The 24,566-nt window shown below is 38.3% G+C and overlaps 2 protein-coding genes across 13 annotated transcripts in view; one reads left to right on the forward strand and one right to left on the reverse strand.

The window, feature by feature from the left end:
• The window catches only part of ANKRD42 (ankyrin repeat domain 42), an 85,023-nt gene that overhangs the window by 52,998 nt on the left and 7,459 nt on the right, over positions 1-24,566 (forward strand). For 2 of the 7 annotated variants that reach the window (XM_067750528.1, XM_067750533.1), the window contains 2 exons: positions 2,277-2,359; positions 3,301-3,883. In XM_067750528.1, the coding sequence (XP_067606629.1) occupies positions 2,277-2,359; positions 3,301-3,478 (261 nt within the window). In that variant the 3' untranslated portion in view covers positions 3,479-3,883. Of the gene's footprint in view, positions 1-2,276; positions 2,418-3,300; positions 3,884-4,705; positions 9,835-12,372; positions 12,650-24,566 lie in introns of those variants that run through there. The other 5 variants (XM_067750530.1, XM_067750529.1, XM_067750532.1 and 2 more) reach the window with 4 other exon arrangements.
• Positions 10,494-24,566, reverse strand: part of CCDC90B (coiled-coil domain containing 90B) — a 53,553-nt gene continuing 39,480 nt past the window's right edge. For 2 of the 6 annotated variants that reach the window (XM_067750541.1, XM_067750537.1), the window contains 6 exons: positions 24,243-24,344; positions 23,197-23,238; positions 23,028-23,099; positions 22,882-22,935; positions 20,935-21,049; positions 10,494-11,170 (listed from right to left, as the gene is read on the reverse strand). In XM_067750541.1, the coding sequence (XP_067606642.1) occupies positions 11,115-11,170; positions 20,935-21,049; positions 22,882-22,935; positions 23,028-23,099; positions 23,197-23,238; positions 24,243-24,344 (441 nt within the window). In that variant the 3' untranslated portion in view covers positions 10,494-11,114. Of the gene's footprint in view, positions 11,171-19,806; positions 20,070-20,934; positions 21,050-22,881; positions 22,936-23,027; positions 23,100-23,196; positions 23,239-24,242; positions 24,345-24,566 lie in introns of those variants that run through there. The other 4 variants (XM_067750538.1, XM_067750536.1, XM_067750539.1 and 1 more) reach the window with 3 other exon arrangements.

The following is a 24,566-nucleotide window of genomic DNA, read 5'->3' on the forward strand; positions in this document are numbered from 1 at the left end:
ATTTCTCTCTATTGGTTACTGCTTTGACACTCTGATAAGAGACTGTTCTGGTAATCAAAGTGGGATTTATCTCCCTTTAGTTGTGTATGCTTCCCAAAACTTATCAGAGTGCATGAAATTGTTTTAAAAACAAGAATTCCATATACCCAGGCAATAATTTGTAGACACATAACCTGTCAACAGTTTCACGCAGTATTATTAATCTCTTCAACAAACCTGTAAATTCTTTCAGATGGAAACCGGTTAATATTTAAAATATATACATTTTCACATAGGGGTGGTGGTTTAATTTACACTTAGAATTGCTTTAGGTGTCTAAGCACCATGAATCATGTGTTTAATATCTCAGTATTGCAGTTCTCTTTTCCTGAGTTTGCGAGAAAACACATATTAGGGAGAAATATGTTTCTGTCTATAATTTATGATGAGGAAATGACTAATCATGGTGAAGAATGTTCCCCAAATGCAGAAACTTCTGGAATTTGGAAGTTTGGAACTTTCAACGAACACTTACTGGAGGCCTATTGACTGCCAAGCACATATTTTCTTTTGAACTAGTTTACAGTAAGGCTTGCTTGGTTTGATAGAACAACATACATATTTGATGTTAGTAGATGCTTTGGTATTTGACCACTATTTCTAGAGTATTTGGGATTGTTTAAACTCCTTCAGGAGTTAGCATATATGAAAAGTAAAGGAAAATAAATATTAACTGTTTCTGAAAGTCTGGTAACTATTAAGCACTAGAAAATTGGCTACCTCTGACAAGTAGCTTCCTCTCTTTTCCTACATTTTCTATATTCTTTCTCTAATTCTATCTATCTAGTTGGATGAGGTTAATAATCTCCTGCCCTACCTCAGTGTTCTTTCATAGACATTTTTGCATTCATCCCCTAATGATCTTGAGGACCTCTTGAAAGCTGGGGAGTGAACTGAGCACCTCTTTTATATCTGCTATTCCACCACAGACTCCTGAGTGGGAATCAGATCTCATTCCTTTTTGTATACCTGTAGCATAGTATACACAGTATACAGTGTAGTTTTAGGAACTGAATGAGCAAATTTTTTGCTGGAAGACAGGATGGAGGAATGGTTACAACATGAACTTTGGTGTTGGACAAAATTTGGATTTGAATCCTGCCATTTACTTAGTTTTGTGACCTTGGGAAAAGTTGATTAATGTCTTTGACTTCTGTCCTTGTATCTATAAAATGTTGTTAATACAACCTATTTCACCTTGTTATATATGTAAAGTATGAAATACAGTGGGTACCATATGCTAAGACCCAGTAAAAGGTTTGTTGTTACTGGTCTTCAGACTGGTTGGTAAGCTTTTTCAAGAGAAGGGACCATCATGTTGCCCTATGCTTACCAGTGCCTGGCCACTATATGGGAGGGCCAGCAGATTCCCCATCTATTCCTCTCTCAAGGGGTAGGGAACGTGTGTGGTTCTGTTTTCCTGGGTGGTGTTGGAAAAACAGCAGTTTGCTTCTATGTTCACACACTTCTATGAGTTAAGCTGACTGACCTCATTAGCAAAGGTGTAGGTGGGAACACCTTGGGGAATCCTACCTCCAGCCAGGGGCTCTCCTGATGGACATGTGGCCTTGTGATGTTCCTGAAACTCCTGCATTCAGATCTGTCCTGCCCAACTGGGTGCAGAGCACTTTTCTGACTACAAGAATTATTCAAAGATGACTGACATCTAGTGAGTATCCACTGTGTTTCTAGTCCTCTCTTACTCCTTCCCAGAGCATGTATTAAGAATCTTCTGTGCTAGGTACTGAGAGTACCACAACGGATGAGAAATATTCAGAAACGGTGTGTGGCAGGGCAAAGTGAAAGAGACAAGAGCAGTTGAGGGATGTTTTGTGAACAGAGGAGGAAATACAGGATCCAGGAAATGTGATTCCTAACAGAATGGGGCTTGCATAGAATCCAGAGGATGCCATGCTAATGCTTTGTGTTATTTTGTTTAGTAATATGTTGTAAAATGTTGGTCTAAAATAGAAGCAGAAACAACAAGGTGTTCTGTGTGGGGGATGTATGAGGTAAAGGTAGGACTGGATGATTTCTCAAGGTGCCTCCCAGTCTGATGAATCAGCACAATATGAACTGGTGCTTCTGATGTAAGTATTTACACAAAATTCTAAAAGAAATGTAAATCATAGTTGAAAATGTTGTCATGGTTAAATTTTTTCTTTTGGAACAGTAACGTAGAAAGACAAAAATGTGTCTAGCATAGAAATCTTATTTGGCTCTCTTTTCCTTTGTAGGAAGATGACCCTTCTTGTGAGTCAAGCAAAGAGAAGAGGCGAGTGAAGAAAAAGGTGTCTTCTGGGGGAGTTTTTGTGAAAAGGTACTAATCAGTGAAATAACTTTAAATAAACCTGCTTGATTTTTCTTTTCTTTTTAAATTGATATAAATGTAAATCTATAAATTCTTCTCAGAATTACTCAGACATGCTGTTATTCCAATTCTGAAGGCAGAAATGTATAATGTCAAACGGATTAAAATTACATGGACTCAGTTGTATTCCCCCTCCCAATATACTTTTTATATATTTATGTAGGCAAGTCAAAACTCTAGATTTATGAGTAGTTAATTTTGCAAGTATTGACATAAACTTTACAATATAAGATAACACAGTAATCAAAAGGTCTAGTTATAAAGATTATTAGAAGTTCTATTATGGCTTCATAATAGAATTATATTTCTTTTACTTTCTGTAGAGAGTACCCTTTTACTAGTGTAGGTATAGCTTTTCTCCCAACTTTTCAAATGACTTGATTTTTTTAAAAAAATTTATTTTATTGAAGTATAGATATATAATGTTAATTTCTGCTGTACAGCAAAGTGATTCAGCTATACACACACACACATTCTTCTCCATTATGGTTTATCACAGGATATTGAATATAGTTCCCTGTGCTATACACTAGTATCTTACTTGTTTATCCATTCTATATTTAATAGTTTGCATCCCAATCCATCCCTCCTCCACCTTTCTCCTCCCTTGGCAACCACAAGTTTGTTCTGTGTTAGTGAGTCTGTATTTGTTTGGTAAATAAGTTCATTTGTGTCATATTTTAGATACCACATGTAAGTGGTATCATATATGTCTTTCTCTGATTTACTTCATTTAGTATGAAGTAAATGTTGCTGCGAATGGCATTATTTCATTCTTTTTATAGCTGAGTAGTATTCCATTGTGTATTTATACCACATCTTCTTTATCCATTCAGTTTTTTTTTTAACGGTATGCAGGCCTCTCACTGTTGTGGCCTCTCCTGTTGCAGAGCACAGGCTCCAGACGTGCAGGCTCAGCAGCCATGGCTCACGAGCCCAGCCGCTCTGCGGCATATGGGATCCTCACAAACCGGGGCACGAACCCGTGTCCCCTGCATCGGCAGGCAAACTCCCAACCACTGCGCCACCAGGGAAGCCCTATCCATTCAGTTCTTGATGGACACTTAGGTTGTTTCCATGTCTTGGCTATTGTGAATAGTGCTATGAACATAGGGGTACATGTATCTTTTTGAATTATAGTTTTGTCTGGGAATATGCCCAGGAGTGGGACTGCTGGATCATATGGTAGCTTTATTTGTAGTTTTTTGAAGGCACCTCCATACTGTTTACCACAGTGGCTGCACCAATTTACTAACTAACAAACAGTGTAGGACAGTTCACTTTTCTCCAGACCCTCTCCAGCATTTGTTATTTGTAGATTTTTTTTTATTTTGTCTACATTTTTTTAACATCTTTATTGGCGTATAATTGCTTTACAGTGAGTGTTGTGTTAGTTTCTGCTGTATAACAAAGTGAATCAGCTTTACATATACATACATCCCCATATCTCCTCCCTCTTGGGTCTCCCTCCCACCCTCCCTATCCCACCCTCCCACCCTCCCTATCCCACCCTCCCACCCTCCCTATCCCACCCTCCCACCCTCCCTATCCCACCCCTCTAGGTGGTCACAAAGCACCGAGCTGATCTCCCTGTGCTATGTGGCTGCTTCCCACTAGCTATCTATTTTACGTTTGGTAGTGTATATATGTCCATGCCACTCTCTCACTTTGTCACAGCTTACCCTTCCACCTCCCCGTGTCCTCAAGTCCCTTCTCTAGTAGGTCTGCGTCTTTATTCCTGTCCTGCCCCTAGGTTCTTCATGACCATTTTTTTTTTTTAGATTCCATATATATGTGTTAGCATATGGTTATTTGTTTTTCTCTTTCTGACTTACTTTACTCTATGACAGTCTCTAGGTGCATCCACCTCACTACAAATGTTGCCATTCTGACGGGTGTGAGGTGGTACCTCATTGCAGTGTTGATTTGCATTTCTCTAATGATTAGCGATGTTGAGCATCTTTTCATGTGCCTATTGGCCATGTGTATGTCAAATGACTTGAGTTTTAAAAAATCTGAACTTAGGAGACAAAGACAAGTAAGTTTTAGAAAAGGACAACTTTTTACAATAACAACCAAATATCTCCAGGGAAGTTTACATAAAATGAAAATCAGCTTTCATAAAAAGAAAAAAAATCGTAACTCATGTTTGCCAAAAATATACATTTAAATAATCTGCTTTAGAATTCAACCAACCATAACAGAGATGAGGTTGACTGGACAGGATGAAAAATATGTGGCTTTGTTATTCTTTCTTCTCTTTTTTCTCTTTTCCCTTGACTTTGCTGACCAAAGAACCACCATGGCATTTCATTTTAGTTCTGACTTCAATTCCCTCACTTTTCCTACTCCACCCTTTTCTTCCTTGAGCTAGCAAAGACGTGTGACTCTCTTGGGGCACTTGTGTAGTTTCTGCCTCCCTCTGAAGATCTGATTGCTGGCTTTGAGCTTGCTTCACTGGCATCAGCCTTCCTACCATACCCCAGACTGCCCATCTCTAGGCCCTGGCAAGTACCTTACATGGACAGGCCATTTTGGCCCAGTATCATCAGGACCAGTTTGCCCTGACACAAGTGCATTTGATTGCTAAGACCAGTTTAGGCTGGTCAAAGGCCTGTAAGGAAGTGTTCAAAAATGGTTTACCTATCCTTTTCATAACCTTTATAGTCATTATTGTTAGTTTCTCTGTGGTTTCCAGTAGGCTTTCAATCTGTAGTAAAAACATTTGTCAACATTTATTGGGCACTTACTATGTGTGTGATCTGTACCAAGTCCTTTACATGTATTACTGCTTAATTCTCACCACAGCTGTATGAAAAGAGGTACAGCATTTCATACATGGAGATTAAGAAAGTCACCCAGTCACACAGCAATGTGAAGCTGGGATTCTAACCTTAGGAGGGGAATTTCAGAGTCTGCATTCTGGAATTCCCAAAGCCAACATTTCTCTCACTTTCTGGGACTACACACAGCCTTACCTTTTCCTTCTAGCCTGGTGACTCTAAAGTAATCCCAACCCTGGAAATAGTTTGTTACACTTCCTCCTGTTTTCTCAAGGCCACATCTCTAGTCTCTGTACAAGTGAGGTAGGAAATACCAGAAGAGTGTTGTAATAGAAGCATGCACCCTTGTGGCAGAGGTTCCCTGGATGTCTCCCAATACCTCTTTTTCCCCTTTTTCTATAGTATTTATTAGGGTTTACCTGGGCTTGTGGCTGCTCAGGATAAGGACTGACTTCCCAGTCGTCTTTGCAGCTAAGATACCAAGTGTGGCCAATAGAGTGTGAGCGAAAATGGTGTGTAAAACCCTAGGGGTCATGTCCCTAAAGGGAAACGGCTTTCCCACACCTTCCCCTTTCTTCTTCTGGAATGTGGGGTGGTAGCGAGTCACTGAACTTTGCAAATGAGAGCACTACCAGGGGTGATGGAGCATAAGACAAAAAGGAGCCAGGACACATGGAAAGAAGAGCCTGGACAGTATTGCTAAGTGTTAGCAAAATGCAAATCACAACTACAGTGAGTTCTCAGAGAACTCAACTTGGAGATTACTCTTACTATCGAGTAAGAACATAAAATCTTGAGTTAAAGTCTTGTGACTTATCTGCCATGTGATCTTGGCAACTTCACCTGTGTGAAGTTACAACTGTGTGACCTTAACTTCACTTACCTGGTTTCTTTAGCTGTAAAATGAGGATAATACCACCTACCTAAGAGAACTGTGATGAAAAACAGGTGAGTTGATATATATCATTTAGTATATTCACTGTTATATATATAGTCAATGTAGCTATTCTACAAAATGACAATCACTAATTTTAGTGTTGGTGATGACCACAGTGCTTTCCACTGCCTCATTTTTTTCCCCTTTATAAGTAGAGGGATGTGGAGCTCACCTCCTCCCACAAATACATCAAAAAATCCAGCCACGTGTGGAATAGTTCTCACAGAACACCACTGAATGCTTTCAGATCTCATACAACCAAAGCTTCAAGAAAGATCCCCATGTAACTGGGTAGGATGAAGGGAAAAGGGAGAAGAGGAGGAATTGGAATGGGACCTGGGACCTGCACCCCTGGGAAGGAGCTGTGAAGGAAGAATGCTAACCTCACCGTGGGAACCTCCTTCACCAGCTGGGAGGTATGCCAGGACAGATAGGGAACTTCAGAGGCTGAAGAGGAGGGTATGGGAGTTGGCCTGAGGCACTGCAGGGTATGGAGAGACCAACACAGAAGGTCCTGACCACATCACCACGCTTCCCAGCCCAAGATGTACGCCTGCTGGTGTGCAGAGTGACTGGGTGCTGAAACTCAGGCTTCAGCAGACAGACCCAAGGAGAGGACTCTGGTTGGTTGCATGGAGACAGACCAAAGGGTCTGAAGCATGGTCCAGACCATAACTGGGGGCGTGTGCATGTGGAGGTGGGGCTGAAAGCTGAACTGATAGCTGGCCATCCCACTGTGGTTGCTGGGATGCAGCTCTGGCAGGTTCCTGCTCTGGCGGACTTTTCACTGGAACCACACATGTGTGCCTGAGGGCACCCTGGGCTGACTGCGGGTTCAGGGGATGCAGCTCTAGTGGGTTTATGTGCTGGTGGCTTGGTGAGCGCGTATGCTCTGAACTTATTACCAGGAGGTGGGCCCAAAGGGCAGTGCCAGCAACACTGATCTTTGTGGGTGCACACACCAGGTGGCAGGCGGCATCACAGAATCCCACGTCCTGGCAGGCAGCTCCTGGGGAGGAACATGCAGTGGCTCCTCTCCCAGAGGGAGCGCTCCAGTCCTGCCTACTTCACACCACAGCTGAGAACCAGATCTGGGGATCTGCACTACAACAACTGGGGAGCAGACCCTGCCCCTGACAGGGCTGTGACACCCAGAGAGCAAAGAGGAGGACTTGCTCAACATCCATTATGGGCTCTGGTCACCATGACACTAATCACACTTCCCTATCAAGGGGATAATGGCTGGCGCACACACAGGAAAGACGTGGCAAGCATCAATACCAAAAACAGCTCTTGCACCAAAGATATTGGACTCAGGCAGGCTACACTGGGATGTTCCCACATAAAAATAGCCCTTCCAGACCACAGTAGATAACTGCTTCTCCTAAATTCATAGAGAAAATATAAGAAAAAAGAAGCAAAGGAATTACTCCCAATTAAAAGAACAAGAGAAATCCCCTGAAAGGACAAACAGTGAAACAAACCTCTACAGTCTACCAGACCCTGAGTTCAAAAAGGAGGTAATAAAAATGCTGAAGGAATTAAGAAATGCTATTGATAGAAATGTAGATCACTGTAACAAGGAACTAGAAACTGTAAAGAGGAGCCAATCAAAATTAGACAACTCAATTGCCGAGATGAAAACCGAAGCTAAAGGCAATAAACAGCAAAGTAAATAATGCAGAAGAACAAATAAGTGATCTGGAAGATAGAATAATGGAGATCACCCAGTCAAAACAGCAGACAGAACGTATGCTATCTATGGGATAATATAAAGCACACTAATCTACTACGTCTAATAGAGTTCCCAGAAGAAGAAAGAGAAAAGGGGATTGAAAATGTATTCAAATAAATTATGGCTGAAAAGTTCCCAAACCTAAAGAAGGTATTAGATATCCAGGTCCAGGAAGCACAGAGGGTCCCAAACAAGATGAACTCACACAGATCTACTCCAAGATATATCATAATTAAAATAGTAAAAGAGAGGATTCTAAAGGCAGCAAGAGAAAAACAGTTATAAAGGAACCCCATAAGGTTATCAGCTGATTTCTCTACAGAAACTTTGCTGGCCAGAAGGAAATGGCAAGACATATTCAAAGTCCTGGAGGGGAAAAACCTGCAACCTAGGATATTCTACCCAGCAAGATTATCATTTAGAATAGAAGGAGACAAAAAGAATTTCTCACACAAGCAATAACTAAGAGTAAACAGCAATATTAAACCTATCTTAAAAGAAATATTGAAAGCTCTTCTCTAAATTGAAAAGAAGCAACAATCTATAGGAAAGGGAAAAATCACAATAGAAAAGGTAAATATATAAAAGGATTGAAGATCATTTAAATAAGACAGTACACAGTTAAAAAACAATCCAAAAAATTCTGTGAAAATGATTGAACAGAAAAGGATAAACATGAAGATGTAAAATAGGACATGAAAATCACAAAATGTAGGGAAGGGGAGTAAGAAATGTAGATCTTTTAGAATGTGTTTGAGCTCATATGACTACCAGTCTAAAGCAAGTAGATATAGTGACAGTTAACATAGTTGAAAACCAGAGTAACCACAAATCAAAAAAACATACAATAGATTCCCAAAAACCCAAAAGAAAGGAACTCAGGCATAATACAAAAGAAAACTATCAAATCAAAAAAGGAAACACAAAAAGAAGAAAGGAACAAAGAAGAAATACAAAATCAACTGGAAAACAAGGTTTAAAATGGCAATAAATATATATTTATCAATAATTACTTTAAATGTCAATGCACTAAATGCTCTGATCAAAAGACACAGAATGGCAGACTGGATAATAAAACAAGAACCTACAATATACTGCCTACAGGAGATCCACTTTAGGGTGAAGGACACACACATAGATTGAAAATGAGGGGATGGAAAAAGATATTTCATGCAAATGGAAATGACAAGAAAGTGGGGGTAGCAATACTCATATAAGACAAAATAGACTTTAAAAAACAAAGGCCTTAAAGAAAGATAAAGAAGGACCCTGTATAATGATAAAAGGATCAATACAAGAAGAGGGTAGTACACTCATTAACATATATGCACTCAATATAGGAGTACCTAAATATATAAAACAAATGCTACCAAACATAAAAGGAGAAATTGACAGGAATACAATAAGAGTAGGAGACTTTAACACTGCACTGTCATTAATGGACACAGATCTTCCAGACAGAAAATCAATAAGGCAACAGAGATCCTAAATAGCACAATAGAACAGTTAGACTTAATTGATATCTTCAGGACATAACACCCCAAAAAACCAGTATACACATTCTTTTCAAGTGCACATGGGACATTCTCTAGTATAGACCACATACTAGGACACAAAACAAGCCTCAACAAATTTCAGAGGATAGACATTATTTCAAGAATCTTTTCTGACCACAACCCATGACATTTTTCACAGAACTAGAACAAATAATCCTAAAATTTATACGGAACCACAAAAGACCCAGAATTGCCAAAGCAATTCTGAGGAAAAAGAACAAAGCTAGAGGCATAACCTTCCCAGACTTCAGACAATACTACAAAGCTACAGTAATCAATACAGTGTTGTATTAGCACAAAAACAGATATCTGGATCAGTGGGACAGAATAGAGAGCTGAGAAACTCACACACCTATGGCCAATTAATCTTCAGCAAAGGAGGCAAGAATATACCATGGAGAAAAGACAATCTCTTCAATAAGTGGTGTTGGGAAAACTGGACAGCTACATGTAAAAGAATGAAATGAGAACATTCTCTAACCCCATATACAAAAATAAACTCAAAAAAATGAACTGATATAAGGACCTAAATAATACCTTTATTTACTGATAAAACGGATATTGGAGAATGTGGTTAATATCTTCAGTCCAGTAAACTTATCACTGACCCCCGAATCGGACTTACCTTGTCCCAAGTATCACTGTACTAGAGCAGGCCTCACCCTGTAGAGGTGAACTTGATCCTACAGGAGCAGAACAGAATGAATGTTCTCTGTAGACAGGCTGGTCCCAAACAGGAATGGGGAGAAGTGGCTGGGCTACTTGGGCCTTGTTTCTCCTTTCACCTTACTTAATCACCTAGGGCAGGGTGGTTGAAGGAAGAGTGATTACAATATTATGCTATTGGAGCTTCCTTCACATGGAGGAAAGAAATACTCCCTCTCAGTATTTTAGCATATTTTAAATTGTAACAAATGAATAATTTACCTGTTTACTGTCTGTCTTCTCCAACTAAGATTGTCAGTTCCATGATAAGGAAGCCATGTTCAGCTCTGTGCACATGGGTACCAGCATGTTGTCTGGCCCATAGCAGGCATTCTTATTTACTGAGTGAGCAAATGTACTGTAGAGCTTATTACAATGGAACCTATATGGTCTTTATTTATTAATCCAACACAAATTTATCTACAGTGTGCCAAGAATTTTCTTAGGCAAGAGGATTCTGAGATATTTTGAATCAAAATACAGAAAGTTTTGTTTTGAAAACAAGCCAACTGTTAGCTCTTTGAAAAAAACTTAGTTGGAGAGCCTCTGATTCTCACTCGCTGGACCATACAAGGTCAGTCTTTTGATTGCTCTATACTTTAGATTCCCTATTTATAACTAAACAAGTTTGCAACACATACCAAAGAAATCCTGTATGATTTACAGTTGTTCAAGCAAACAAGAAAACTCTGGTTCAGTTTCTATGAGCTATCAAAAGGATAAAGACAAAATGCCTGTCTATCTCAAATCAATCAGGTTTTGAATGGCATCTTTTCAACATAATGAAATAAAGACATATATAAAAAACAAAGACAAAATACACCTTCCCATTCTAAAACATTTCCTTTAGTCCATATGTACTTTAAATAATCTTGTATTAAGTTTCTACTGCAACTTTCAATGTTCAGAGTAAATCCATCCTGGCACAGTGTTTGTTCTAAAAAGTCAACAGCAGCAGGAGTAGGAGCATAATATAGTAGTTTCACTGTTATTTCCAGAGTCTATAAAATCCCAACGCTATTGCCAGGCAAGTAAACACTGAGGCTGTGAAAAGAAGAAAACATGTTATAGGTAATGCATTTGTGATTATCTTGCAGAGACAAAGAGAATAATGTCATCTTCAATTTAAATTGAAAGCAAAATCAGGAAATCCAACCAGTTTTCTTTTCTTTGCCTGCATTGAGCGGCATGTGGGATCTTAGTTTCCCAGCGAGGGATCAAACCCACGCCTCCTGCATTGGAAGCATGGAGTCTTAACCACTGGACCACCAAGGAATTCCCAATCCAACCAATTTTCTACTTTAGGTTTTTAATTCCCTAGAAAATTAAGCTAAGGATAAAGGGTATCCATTAGGGCTGGATTAATATCAATTCTTCTTAAAAGCTTCCTGTATTTTAAACCAGAATAAGGATGACAGTAATTTAAAAGTGTACATTATGTCAGTTAGAATCTATAAAGTGTTTAAAGTCATTATTAACATTAGCACTATTAACAATGACTACTTTAAATAATTACAAACTCTAATTTTAGAAATAATTTATAAGTGAAAAACCACCTTTCTTACATGTACTGAAAAATTACGTAGTTAAGCCAGTAAAACAGACATCCGTATCATCCAAAAGAAAATTTTAATTGCCTTTTCAGTACATTTAAAAATGATTTCGTGCCTGCTGAGCTCCCAGGCCAGTCCCCTGCCCTCCAAGGCTCCCTCTTCGCCACCCTCCCACCCAGCTGCATTGGTACTGGGGGCATAGGAAGGAGGCTGGGGAGATCAGGAGTGGCAGGCAGGAGGGGCACTCCCAGACCCCAGACTGGAGGAGCAGGAGAGGAGGGCGTTTGCCCTGCCCACTCGAGCCCAGGAAGCCTGCTGGGCTCCAAGGTGAGGTCCCCTGCCCTCTGAAACGAGGGGTGGGGGGCACACCTGGGTCCCTTCTGTTGCTTGAGCCTAAGCCCTACCCCCTGGAGCCCCCGGGGCCTTTTCCAGCCCTGTGGGTCCTGAGCATTGGCCCTGCCCATCTCCCAAACCTCACCCTTGCTAAGGTCCTGCTCTCCACAGCCAACGCCCTCCCCCCGATCTTTTTTCTTTTTCCTCCTCCTCCTCGTTTTTACTATTGTGGTACTGATGTCCCTTCCGGTTGTCGATTCATCTATATTTTTATTTTTACATTATTTCTAACATATCTGTTAGTTTCCTAGTCTAATTTTATTTTTTACTTTGTTATTTTTTTTTTGCCACCCCATGCAGCTTGCAGGATTTTGATTTGTGAGCCCAGGGTTAGGAGGAAGCTCCTGTGGGGGGAGCTCCAAGTCCAAACCACTGGACTAACAGAGAACCTCAGACCTCAGGGAATATTCATCAGAGTGAGGTCTCACAGAGTTCCTCATCTCAGCACCAAGACCCAGCTCTACCCAATAGCCTACAAACTCGTGTTGGAAGCCTCAAGCCAAACAACCAGTAAAACAGGAACACAATCCCACTCATAAGAGAAAAAAAAAAAAGAGATGGCAAAAAAAATATGTCACAGATGAAGGAGCAAGGTAAAAACCTACAGGACCAAATAAACGAAGAGGAAATAGGCAATCAACCTGAAAAAGAATTCACAGTAATGATATTAAAGATGATCCAGAATCTCAGAATGGAAGCACGGATTGAGAAAATACAAGAAATGTTTAACAAAGATCTAGAAGAACTAAAGAACAAACAAACAGAGATGAACAACACAATAACTGAAATGAAAAATACACCAGAAGGAATCAATAACAATAACAGAGGCAGAAGAACAAATAAGTGAGCTGGAAGACAGAATGGTGGAAATAACTGCTGAGGAGCAGAATGAAGAAAAAAGAATGAAAAGAATTGAAGACAATCTCAGAGATCTCTGGGACAATACTAAACGCACCAACGTTTGAATTACAGGGGTCCCAGAAGAGAAAAAGAAAGGGTCTGAGAAAATAATGTGAAGAGATTATAGTGGAAAACTTCCCTAATGTGGGAAAGGAAATCGTCACCCAAGTCCAGGAAGCACAGAGAGTCCCATACAGGATAAACCCTAGGAAAAACACACCAAGACACATATTAATCAAACTAACAAAAACTAAATTCAAAGGAAAAATATTAAAAGCAGCAGGGGAAAAACAAAAAATAACATACAAAGGAATCCCCATAAGGTTATCAGCTGATTTTTCAGTGGAAACTAGCAGGCCAGAAGGCAGTGGCAGGATATACTTAAAAGTGATGAAAGAGAAAAACCTACAACCAAGATTACTGTACCCAGCAAGAATCTCATTCAGATTCGATGGAGAAGTCAAAAGCTTTTCAGACAAACGAAAGCTAAGAGAATTCATTAACACCAAATGCTAAAGAAACTTCTCTAAGTGGGAAACACAAGACAAGAAAAAGACCCACAAAAACAAACCCAAAACAATTAAGAAAATGGTAATAGGAACATACATATCAATAATAACCTTGAATGTAAACGGATTAAATGCTCCAACCAAAAGACACAGACTGGCTGAATGGATACAAAAACAGGACCTATATATATGCTCTCTACAGGAGACCCACTTCAGACCTAGAAACATATACAGACTGAAAGTGAAGGGATGGAAAAAGATATTCCATGCAAAAGGAAATCAAAAGAAAGCTGGAGTACCAATACTTATATCAGATAAAAGAGACTTTAAAATAAAGATTGTTACGAGAGAAAAGGAGGGACACTACATAATGATCAAAGGATCAGTCCAAGAAGATATAATAATTATAAATGTTTATGCACCCAACATAGGAGTGCCTCAATACATAAGGCAAATGCTAACAACCATGAAAGGAGAAATCGACAGTAACAATAATAGTAGGGGACTTTAACACCCCACTTACACCAAAGGACAGATCATCCAAACAGAAAATAAATAAGAAACACAAGCTTTAAATGACACAATAAACTAGACAGATCTAATTGATATTTACAGAACATTCCACCCAAAAGTGGCAGAATACACTTTCTCCTCAGGTGCACATGGAACATTCTCCAGGATAGATCACATCTTGGGTTGCAAATCAAGTCTCGGAAAATTTAAGAAAATTGAAATCATATCAAGCATCTTTTCTGACCAAAATGCCGTGAGACTGGAAATCAATTAAGAGGAAAAAAACTGTGAAAAACACAAATACATGGAGGCTAAACAGTGCACTACAAAAAAACCAAGAGATCACTGAAGAAATCAAAGAAGAAATTAAAAAATACATAGAAACAAATGACAACAAAAACACGACGACCCAAAACCTATGGGACGCAGCAAAAGCAGTTCTAAAAGGGAAGTTTACAGCAATTCAATCTCACCTCAAGAAAAAAGAAAAATCTCAAATAAACAATCTAACCCTACACTTAAAACAACTAGAGAACGATGACCAAAGAAAATCCAAATTCAGTAGAAGGAAAGAAATCATAAAGATCAAAGCAGAAATAAATGAAATAGAAACAAAGAAAACAATAGCAAAGATCAATAAAACTAAAAGCTGGTTCTTTGAGAAGATAAACAAAATTGATAAACCCTTAGCCAGACTCATCAAGATAAAAAGGGAGAGGGTGCAAATCAATAAAATTAGAAATGAAAAAGGAGAAATCACAATGGACACTGCAGAAATACAAAGGATTATAAGAGACTACTACAAACAACTATATGCCAATAAAATGGACAACCATGAAGAAATGGACAAATTCTTGGAAAGGTACAATTTTACAAGACCGAAACAGGAAGAATTAGAAAATATAAACAGACATATCACAAGTAATGAAACTGAAAGCATAATTAAAAATCTTCCAAGAAACAGAAGTCCAGGACCAGATAGCTTCACAGGCGAATTCTATCAAACGTTTAGAAAAGAGCTAACACCAATCCTTCTCAAACTCTTCCAAAAAACTGCAGAGGGAGAAACACTCCCAAATTCATTCTACGAAGCCACCATCACCCTGATTCCAAAACCAGAAAAAGGTATCACAAAAAAAGAAAATTGCAGACCAATATCACTGATGAACATACATGCAAAAATCCTGAACAAAATACTAACAAACAGGAATCCAACAGCACATTAAAAGGATCATACACCATGATCAAGTGAGATTTATCCCAGGGATGGAAGAATTCTTCAATATACGCAAATCAATCAATGTGATATACCACGTTAACAAATTAAGGAATAAAAACCATATGATCATCTCAATAGATGCAGAAAATGCTTTTGACAAAATTCAGCACCGATTTATGATAAAAACTCTCCAGAAAATGGGCATAGAGGGAACCTACCTCAACATAATAAAGGCCATATTATGACAAACCCACAGCAAGCATCATATTCAATGCTGAAAAACTGAAAGCATTTCCTCTAAGATCAGGAACAAGACAAGGATGTCCACTCTCGCCACTCTTATTCAACAGTTTTGGAAGTCCTAGCCACAGCAATCAGAGAAGAAAAAGAAATAAAAGGAATACAAATTGGAAAAGAAGAAATAAAACTGTCACTATTTGCCAATGACATGATACTATACATAGAAAATCCTAAAGATGCCACCAGAAAACTACTAGAACTAATCAATGAATTTGGTAAGGTTGCAGGATACAAAATGCACAGAAATCTCTGGCATTCCTATACACCAACAAAGAAAAACAAGAAAGAGAAATTAAGGAAACACCCCCATTTACCATTGCAGCAAAAAGAATAAAATACCTAGGCATAAATCTGCCTAAGGAGGTGAAAGACTTGTACTCAGAAAACTATAAAACACTGATGAAAGAAATCAAAGATGACATAAACAGACGGAGAAATATACCATGTTCTCTGACTGGAAGAATCAATATTGTGAAAATGACTATACTACCCAAAGCAATCTACAGATTCAGTGCAATCCCTATCAAACTACCAATGGCATTCTTCACAAAATTAGAACAAAAAAATCTTACAATTCGTATGGAAACACAAAAGACCCCGAATAGCCAAAGCTATCATGAGAAAGAAAAACGGAGTTGGAGGAATCTGGCTCCCTGACTTCAAACTATACCACAAAGCTACAGTAATCAAGACAGTATGGTACTGGCACAAAAACAGAAATATAGATCAAGGGTACAGGTTAGAATGCCCAGAGATAAACCCACGCACATATGGGCACCTAATTTATGACAAAGGAGGCAAGAACATACAATGGAGAAAAGACAGCCTCTTCAATAAGTGGTGCTGGGAAAACTGGACAGCCTCATGTAAAAGAATGAAATTAGAACATTACGTAACAAACACCGTACACAAAAATAAACTCCAAATGGATTAAGACTTAAATGTAAGACCAGACACTATAAAACTTTTAGAGGAAAACATAGGAAAAACACTCTTTGACATAAACCACAGCAAGATCTTTTTGAACCACCTCCTAGAGTAACAGAAATAAAAACAAACACATGGGACTTAATTAAACTTAAAAGCTTTTACACAGCAAAGGAAACCATAAACAAGACAAAAAGACAACCCTCAGAATGGGAGAAAACATTTGCAAATTAAACAACAGACCAAGGAATAGTCTCCAAACTATACCAACAGTTCATGGAGCTCAATATCAAAAAAACAAACAATCCAGTTAAAAAATGGGCGGAAGACCTAAACAGACATTTCACCAAGGAAGACATACAGATGGCCAAGAAGCACATGAAAAGATGCTCAACATCACTAATTATTAGAGAAATGAAAATCAAAACTACAGTGAGGTATATCACCTCATGCCAGTCAGAATGGCCAGTATCAAAAAAGTTAGAAACAATAAATGCTGGAAAGGGTGTGGTGAAAAGGGAACCCTCCTACACTGTTGGTGGGAATGTAAATTGATACAACCAATATGGAAAACAGTATGGAGGTTCCTTAAAAAACTAAAAATAGAACTACTGTACGACCCAGCAATCCCACTACTGGGCATATACCCTGAGAAGACAATAATTCAAAAAGAGACATGCACCACAATGTTCACTGCAGCACTATTTACAATAGCCAGGACATGGAACCAACCTAAATGTCCATCAACAGATGAATGGATAAAGATGATGTGGGACATATATACAATGGAATATTATTCAGCCATAAAAAGAAATGAAACTGAGTTATTTGTAGTGAGGTGGATGGACCCAGAGTCTGTCATACAGAGTAAGTCAGAAAGAGAAAAATACCGTTATACTAACGCATATATATGGAATCTAAAAAAAAAAAAAAAAAATGGTACTGATGAACCTAGTTGCAGCGCAGGAATAAAGAGGTAGGCATAGAGAATGGACTTGAGGACATGGGGTGGGAGGGCAAAGCTGGGAGAAAGTGAGAGGAGCATCGACATATATACACTACTGAATGTAAAATAGTTGGCTGGTGGCAAGCAGCAGCATAGCACGGAGAGATCGGCTTGGTGCTTTGCGATGACCTAGAGGGGTGGGAAAGGGCGGATGGAAGGGAGGCTCAAGAGGGAGGGGATATGGGTACATGTGTATGCATATGGCTGATTTGCTTTGTTGTGCAACAGAAACTAACACAGTATGGTGAGGCAATTATTAAAAAAAAAAGGCAGAAAGAAAAAGTGATTTCATAATTATTAAAAATTTATAAATAAAAAATGAAATTTTAATGGAAGCCCTTTAAAAAAAAACTCAATGAGGTAGAAGAAAAGGCAGAGAAAGCATCAGCCTTTTTATTTTTTTTTAAATTTATTTATTTATTAATATGTTTGTGTTTGGCTCTGTTGGGTCTTCACTGCTGCCTGTGGGCTTTCTCTAGTTGTGGCAAGCGGGGGGGATACTCTGTTGCGGTGCGTGGGCTTCTCATTGTGGTGGCTTCTCATTGCAGAGCATGGGCTCTAGGAGCACAGGCTTCAGTAGTTGTGGCACATGGGCTCAGTAGTTGTGGCTCGCGGGCTCTAGAGTGCAGGCTCAGTAGTTGTGGCGCCCCGGCTTAGCTGCTCCGCGGCATGTGGGATCTTCCTGGACCAGGGCTAGAACCCGTGTCTACTGCACTGGCAGGCGGATTCTTAACCACTGTGCTGCCAGGGAAGGCCTGCATCAGGCTTTTTAAACAGTTAATATACCACCTGTTCTCTATGTTACATCATACTGGATAGAAAACCTTTCTGTTCTCCTTAAGAAGGTGAATTTGGGTGAGGCTTTTAGGGACTCCCTAGATTCTAGTCTGTTTAAACACCCATGATTTTAAAATAGAGACTCTGAGATGAAGAGCAAACTTCTATGATTAAAGACACAAGAGGGACTTCCCGAGTGGCACAGTGGTTAAGAATCCGCCTGCCGATGCAGGGGACACGGGTTTGAGCCCTGGTCTGGCAAGATCCCACATGCCGCGGAGCAACTAAGCCCGTGCACCACAACTACTGAGCCTGTGCTCTAGAGCCCCTGTGCCACAACTACTGAGCCCATGCACCTAGAGCCCGTGCTCCGCAACAAGACAAGCTACTGCAATGAGAAGCCCGTGCACTGCAATGAAGAGTAGCCCCCGCGTGCCGCAACTAGAGAAAGCCTGCACGCAGCCAAACTACTAAAAAAAAAAAAAAAAAAAAAAGACATGAGAAACAGCCTTTCATAGTTAAGGCTATCCTATTTTTTTAATGTGTAAATCTAATTATACATTATCCCATTTGGTCACACTACTTACTGAAACTTGATTAATGACAAGATCATTTCCTTTAAGAAATGGGATTAGGTCTCTCTGAGACACAGGGGGAAGCTGGACAGTTGAGGAGAAAGAATAACACTTAAACAGTTTCTTGTCTTGTTGCCACTGGTCAATTATACATTCTCTCATTTGATCTTACTACTTACCATGCTACTACTTACCATGTTCCAGATAGTGTGCTAAAGAATTTCATGTATCACCGTATTTATCCATAATTAAAACCCTATGAGGTTGGTGATAGTATTCCCATCATACAGACGAGGCAACAAGCCCAAAGTTTTACTGCTAGCAAGTGGTGGAAGCAGGACTCAACACTATGTGTACCTGTCTCCAAGGTAGTTGCTGTTGCTCTTAAAAATAAAGGGTGGTGCCTTCAGAACTGTTAGTTGTAAATCCACAGTGAAAAAAGGAAAGGAAGATAACTCTTTAGGTAAATACATTAGAAGAAGCTGAGTGGAATACAAAGCTCTTCCTAACCTGGGGTGCTTTGAGGTCTATTTTGAAAGTGGGAATGAACACTGCAAACTGTGCTGATTTGGCATTTCCTGTTAGCATTCCTATTGGACAGATGATCTCTGGTTCCAGAGACTTTGCTAGAATAGGGGTTTTCAAATCTTGTTTTAGCCTTAGAACCCTTTCTTCAAATGGATCTTAGATGCTAAGTCATTCAAGTTGAAGAGAGGAAGGGGGAGTCGGGGTGTGCATCAGCTGAGGGCTAGGGGCTCCATCTCTACTCCTGCTGCCGCTTCAACATAATTAGTGCCTACCCAGAAAATCACTGATGGTATAAAGCAGCAATTTTATTTTGGACAATTCAATAACATAAAAATTTTAAATGTGCCTATCTTTTTGACCCCAATTTTTAGATGTGCATAAGCAATTTATTATATAGAAATACTAGCATGATGGCATAAAGGGGTGTGTGTGTATTTACTCACACATATATAGGGCTATTTGGTCCAATATTTTTTAAAATAAATTTATTTTATTTATTTTTGGCTGCATTGGGTCTTCGTTGCTGCACGTGGGCTTTCTCTAGTTGTGGCGAGCAGGGGCTTCTCTTGTTGCGGAGCACAGGCTCTAGGCACATGGGCTTCATTGCTCCATGGCATGTGGGATCTTCCCGGACCAGGGCTTGAACCTGTGTCCCCTGTGTTGGCAGGTGGAGTCTTAACCACTGGCACCACCAGGGAAGCCCGCAATATTGTTTTTAATAAAAACAGTTGGGAGCAGAATGTCTGTTAATAGAGGTTTGGATAAATAAATTATGGTATTTTCATACAATGGAATAGTATGTTTTCTAGTAAAAAAAAAAAGTCTATATATGTATTCATGTGGAAAGATAATCAAAACATTTGGTTAAATTTTTAGAAGTTGTACTCTGTACAGTATCATCTAATTACTGTTTAAAAAATCTGCAATGTTCACATATAGAAAGAAAAGCCTAGAAAGATATATACTACTAATAGTAAATACACATGGGGAAGAAGAAGGCTTTCACTTTTACTATATTGCTTTTGAATTATATGAACAATTTAGGATGAAAATGTATTACTTTTTTATACAAAGAAAAATGTACTACTTGACTAGGGCATTCTTTCTAACTCCTTGGGGCTCTGTAAATTGGTCAGGTCACATGGTACTTGAGGAACTCAGTATGTGACAAATAATCTAATTCTGGGTAGTATCCCTGCTCTGTCAGTTGGATTCAAGATAGGAGGTAGTTTTTGCCCCTTTGCTTGCTGTGGTTTTTAATGGTCTGTATCTATTTTGGTGATCTTTATCTAAAAATTTTCGTTTTTTTCATTGTGGAATACCCAGTGTATCTTTGCATCGTTTTGTACTTGTGTTTATGTTTATCTTTGACATCCATATGCTTTTTCCCATTAGGAGGATGCAGAGTTGCCTGTTAAACTTATATCCTAAATTTACTGCCTGTTAAACTTACATTTTCCAAGTACTCCAGGGAACCAAACAATAAAGGAGATCTGTTACAGCTCCTCCTTTTTTCTTCTGTACCCCATGGCTACCTTGGGAGGTAGGAGCTAATAAGTCCGAAAATCAAATGACAGTAATTCCTTTCTCTGACAAACACAGCCTTACCTGCAAGGTAACGAATTGTCTCAAGCTTGTTAGACTCCATTAGGGTTTTTAAAGAAGCAATTTCAGTGTCAATTTTGTTACCGGTCTCTGAAATAATACCTCTGGTTTTGGTATCCTGTAGTAATTAAGAATAAGACAATTAAATTTTGTCCCTGTGTATCATGGAGAAAAATGTTTACTTTAGAAATCCTCACTTATGGGCTAATTTTGTGTAACAAATATTTTAAGTGGGGAAACAGTAAAAAAGCACAGTGATATTAAAAAGAAAAAAATAACACTACATGAATATTACAAATTGACAAAAGTATTCCTTCCACTTTGATATTTGGAGACTATTTCTTAGGATTATCACATTCTGGGCACCTTCTACTAAAAACCTCACAGGAAGATACAGGCATACCTCATTTTATTGTGCTTCGAAGATGCTGCATGCTGTTTTTAAACAAATTGAAGCTTTGTGGCAACCCTGAGTCAAACAAGTGTATCGGCGCCATTTTTCCATGAGCATTTGCTCACTTCATGTCTCTGTGTCACATTTTGGTGATTCTTGCAGTACTTCAAACTTTTTCATTATTACTATATTTATTATGGTGATCTGTGACCAGTGATCTCTGATGTTACTATTGCAAAAGATTACCATGCACTGACAGCTCAGAAGATGGTTAGCATCTTTTTAGCAGTTATTTTTAAATTAAGGTATAGATATTGTTTATTTAGATATAGTGCTACTGCACACTTAATAAACTACAGTATATTGTAAACATAACTTTTATATGCACTGGGAAACCAAAAAATTTGTGTGACTCACTTTATTTCAGTATTTGCTTTATTGCTGTTGTCTGGAAATGGACCTGCAATACCTCTGAGGTATGCCTGTATTTGAGACCTAAATATATGAGGATAAACTAAGAAGCAAAAATGTTAGTCACAGAACTATCACCTTATTTGTATAAAGTCCTTAGGATATCATAGTTAAAACTTTAAATATATTTTGCAAAAGGAAAAACAAACTGGGTTTATAATATGAACTGGCACCAGTATTTAAAGGAGATGGCAGAAATGCTTGTTGGGTAACACTGAATGCTATATGCATAGGGACTAAGGGGTAGAAAGAGAAATGAGATGATATTTATAGCTCAGAAATTAGCTGGGAGAGAATTTGTTGATTTCCTTGTTTATCTCCTTTATCTGGCCAAGAAGTTAGAGAAGGGAATATAGGCTGCTTAGAACGGCAAATGGGACCTTCGCGTCTACTGAATTATAATCAAGAGTGATGTCTCTTATGTTAGACTGTAGATCGAGTGACTTCTTAACTTTTAAGAAAAGGACTAGGCTGAGTCAGAAAGCTAGGTTTTACTCAGCCACAGAGGTTAATTAATGATCACAATTTAGGATTACTGAGAGGTAAACAGTAGTTATGAGTATGGAATTTAGAATCCAGGTTGACATCTGGCTCTACCACTTTTTAGTTGTGTGACCTTAACTTCCTTCTGCCTCACTTTCCAAATTGGTAGAATGGGAATAGAGTGCCTACCTCACACAGAGGCTGATATGAGGATTAAATAAATTAATAGACAAAAAAGTTAAGTAAAACAGTATCTAACATAAAAATTTTTTATTTGACTGAACCTAGGCATTCCTTAAATACTAATTGTGAATCCTTGTCTTTTTAAAAAAATAATTCTCTTCCATATAAAAATAATTTAGTTAAAAAAAGGTATGCTACCTGGAAAGCTTGATTCTGACTCAGAAGTCACAGCTCAGGTACTCCCCTCCACCTGGTAGCAGCTTCCCCCAAAGTACTGGTTAACTATAACAGCTATGAGGAAATCATGGAATCTATAGGGCTAGCTTGTTGAAGTCCAAACTTATAAAATGATACATATAAAGGCAGTTACATAAGGTATGAGAGCTATACAGAAGAGAAACTTTTACATGGCAGCTTACATTTTTGGTAAATTCTGTGGTTGCCTCCATAAGTTTCTTTTCTTGATCTGTAAACTAAACGATATGGTTTATCAAGAGGTTAAAAAAAAGACTAAAAGGAATTAAAAAGGAGTAAGTGCAAAAAAGTACATTTAAAAGCACATTACCATATCTGTTACTCTGCTCCTTTCTAGGTTGATATCCAGTTTATTATCTGCTCTGATTCGACTGGTTTCATTCTTTAAAGAAAAAAAAAATTAAGAAAGTGATCTTGTAATGAATATTTGTTCTGAAATTAATGAACTATTCTGAAGTGGGGAAAAAAGTTTCACTTACTATCAGTTGTTGCTTAACTTGTTCTAATTCAATTTTCATTTTCTAGGTATAAAGAAAGATCACACACAATTGGTGTTAAATCAAAGTCCATATTATGATTTATTAAAAAAAATCTGAAACCTTGCATAAGCAAAAACTGGACATTCTGTGGATTTCTAATACATTATCTGATAAAGAATAAAGACAAAAAAAGAACTAATAGTTCATCGTATTCAGAAAATAATTATGAACATAACATTAGACAATGTATTTATGTTTCAATACAGTAGTCCCCCCTGATCCACTGGGGATATGTTCCAAGACCCCAAGTGGATGAAACCTCGAATAGTACTGAACCCTATATGTACTATGTTTTTTCTTGTACTAATGGGTAGGTAGCATATACAGTGTGGATACACTGGACAAAGAGATGATTCATGTCCTGGGGGGAATGGAGTGGGACGGTGAAAGATTTCATCATGCTACTCAGATCAGTGTGACATAAACATATGAACTGTTTATTTCTGGAATTTTCCACTTAATATTTTCAGACTGCAGTTGACCACAAGTAACTAAAACTGTGGAAAGCGAAAATGCAGATAAGGGGGGACCAACTGTATTCTACTTAAGAATAAAAAAAGATTGATATTCTAAATTTTAAAATATTTTAAGCTAGTGGGTAACAACAAAGTTCTGACTGAATTACAGAAACATTTTTCTCTTAAGTGACAAAATAATTATTACAGAACCAAAAAAATGGAAAATGCTACATTACTGTCAGTTCTGAGAACATTATTCTGAACTACACTAGAAATTTAATAAAATATATGTAGATCAAAGATTTCCTTTTATGTGACCTGTTTAAGATACAACTGTCATTCTTTAGTATGCAAGAAACTATGATGTATACATAGATTAGGTATGGTTAACCATGTATACTTTTATCTAAAAACTTGCTAATAATTATTTAATAACCACATGAAATTGTTTTGGGGTCCTATTCTTCACCAAGTAGGATACTTATGAAATCAGTTATTTTATTAGTAATAAATTGAGACTTGTATCACCTGGTTCTCTGCTCGCAGATTTGCAAATTCACTTTTCTCTAGGATGACCATGTCTTTCCTGATGGAGTCCAAATGAGCCATTAACTGCTGTACTGTTATTTCCTAAAATGAAAAATTAAAATAACTGAGTGATGCCATCCCCTTGCATGGAGTTGTTCATGAAAATTAAAAAAAATTATTGTCTTGCTACAAGGTATAATGTTGCTTGGCTAAGTAAAAAACAAAACAAATGAAACCTATATATCTGAAATATCAAAATTAAAAGAAGTAGGAGATTCAAGGAAGAAAAATTATTTCCCAGTGAACAGAAACACATGTCTAGGT

The sequence above is a fragment of the Pseudorca crassidens genome, chromosome 9 (assembly GCF_039906515.1).
Source record: "Pseudorca crassidens isolate mPseCra1 chromosome 9, mPseCra1.hap1, whole genome shotgun sequence".
NCBI lineage: Eukaryota > Metazoa > Chordata > Mammalia > Artiodactyla > Delphinidae > Pseudorca > Pseudorca crassidens.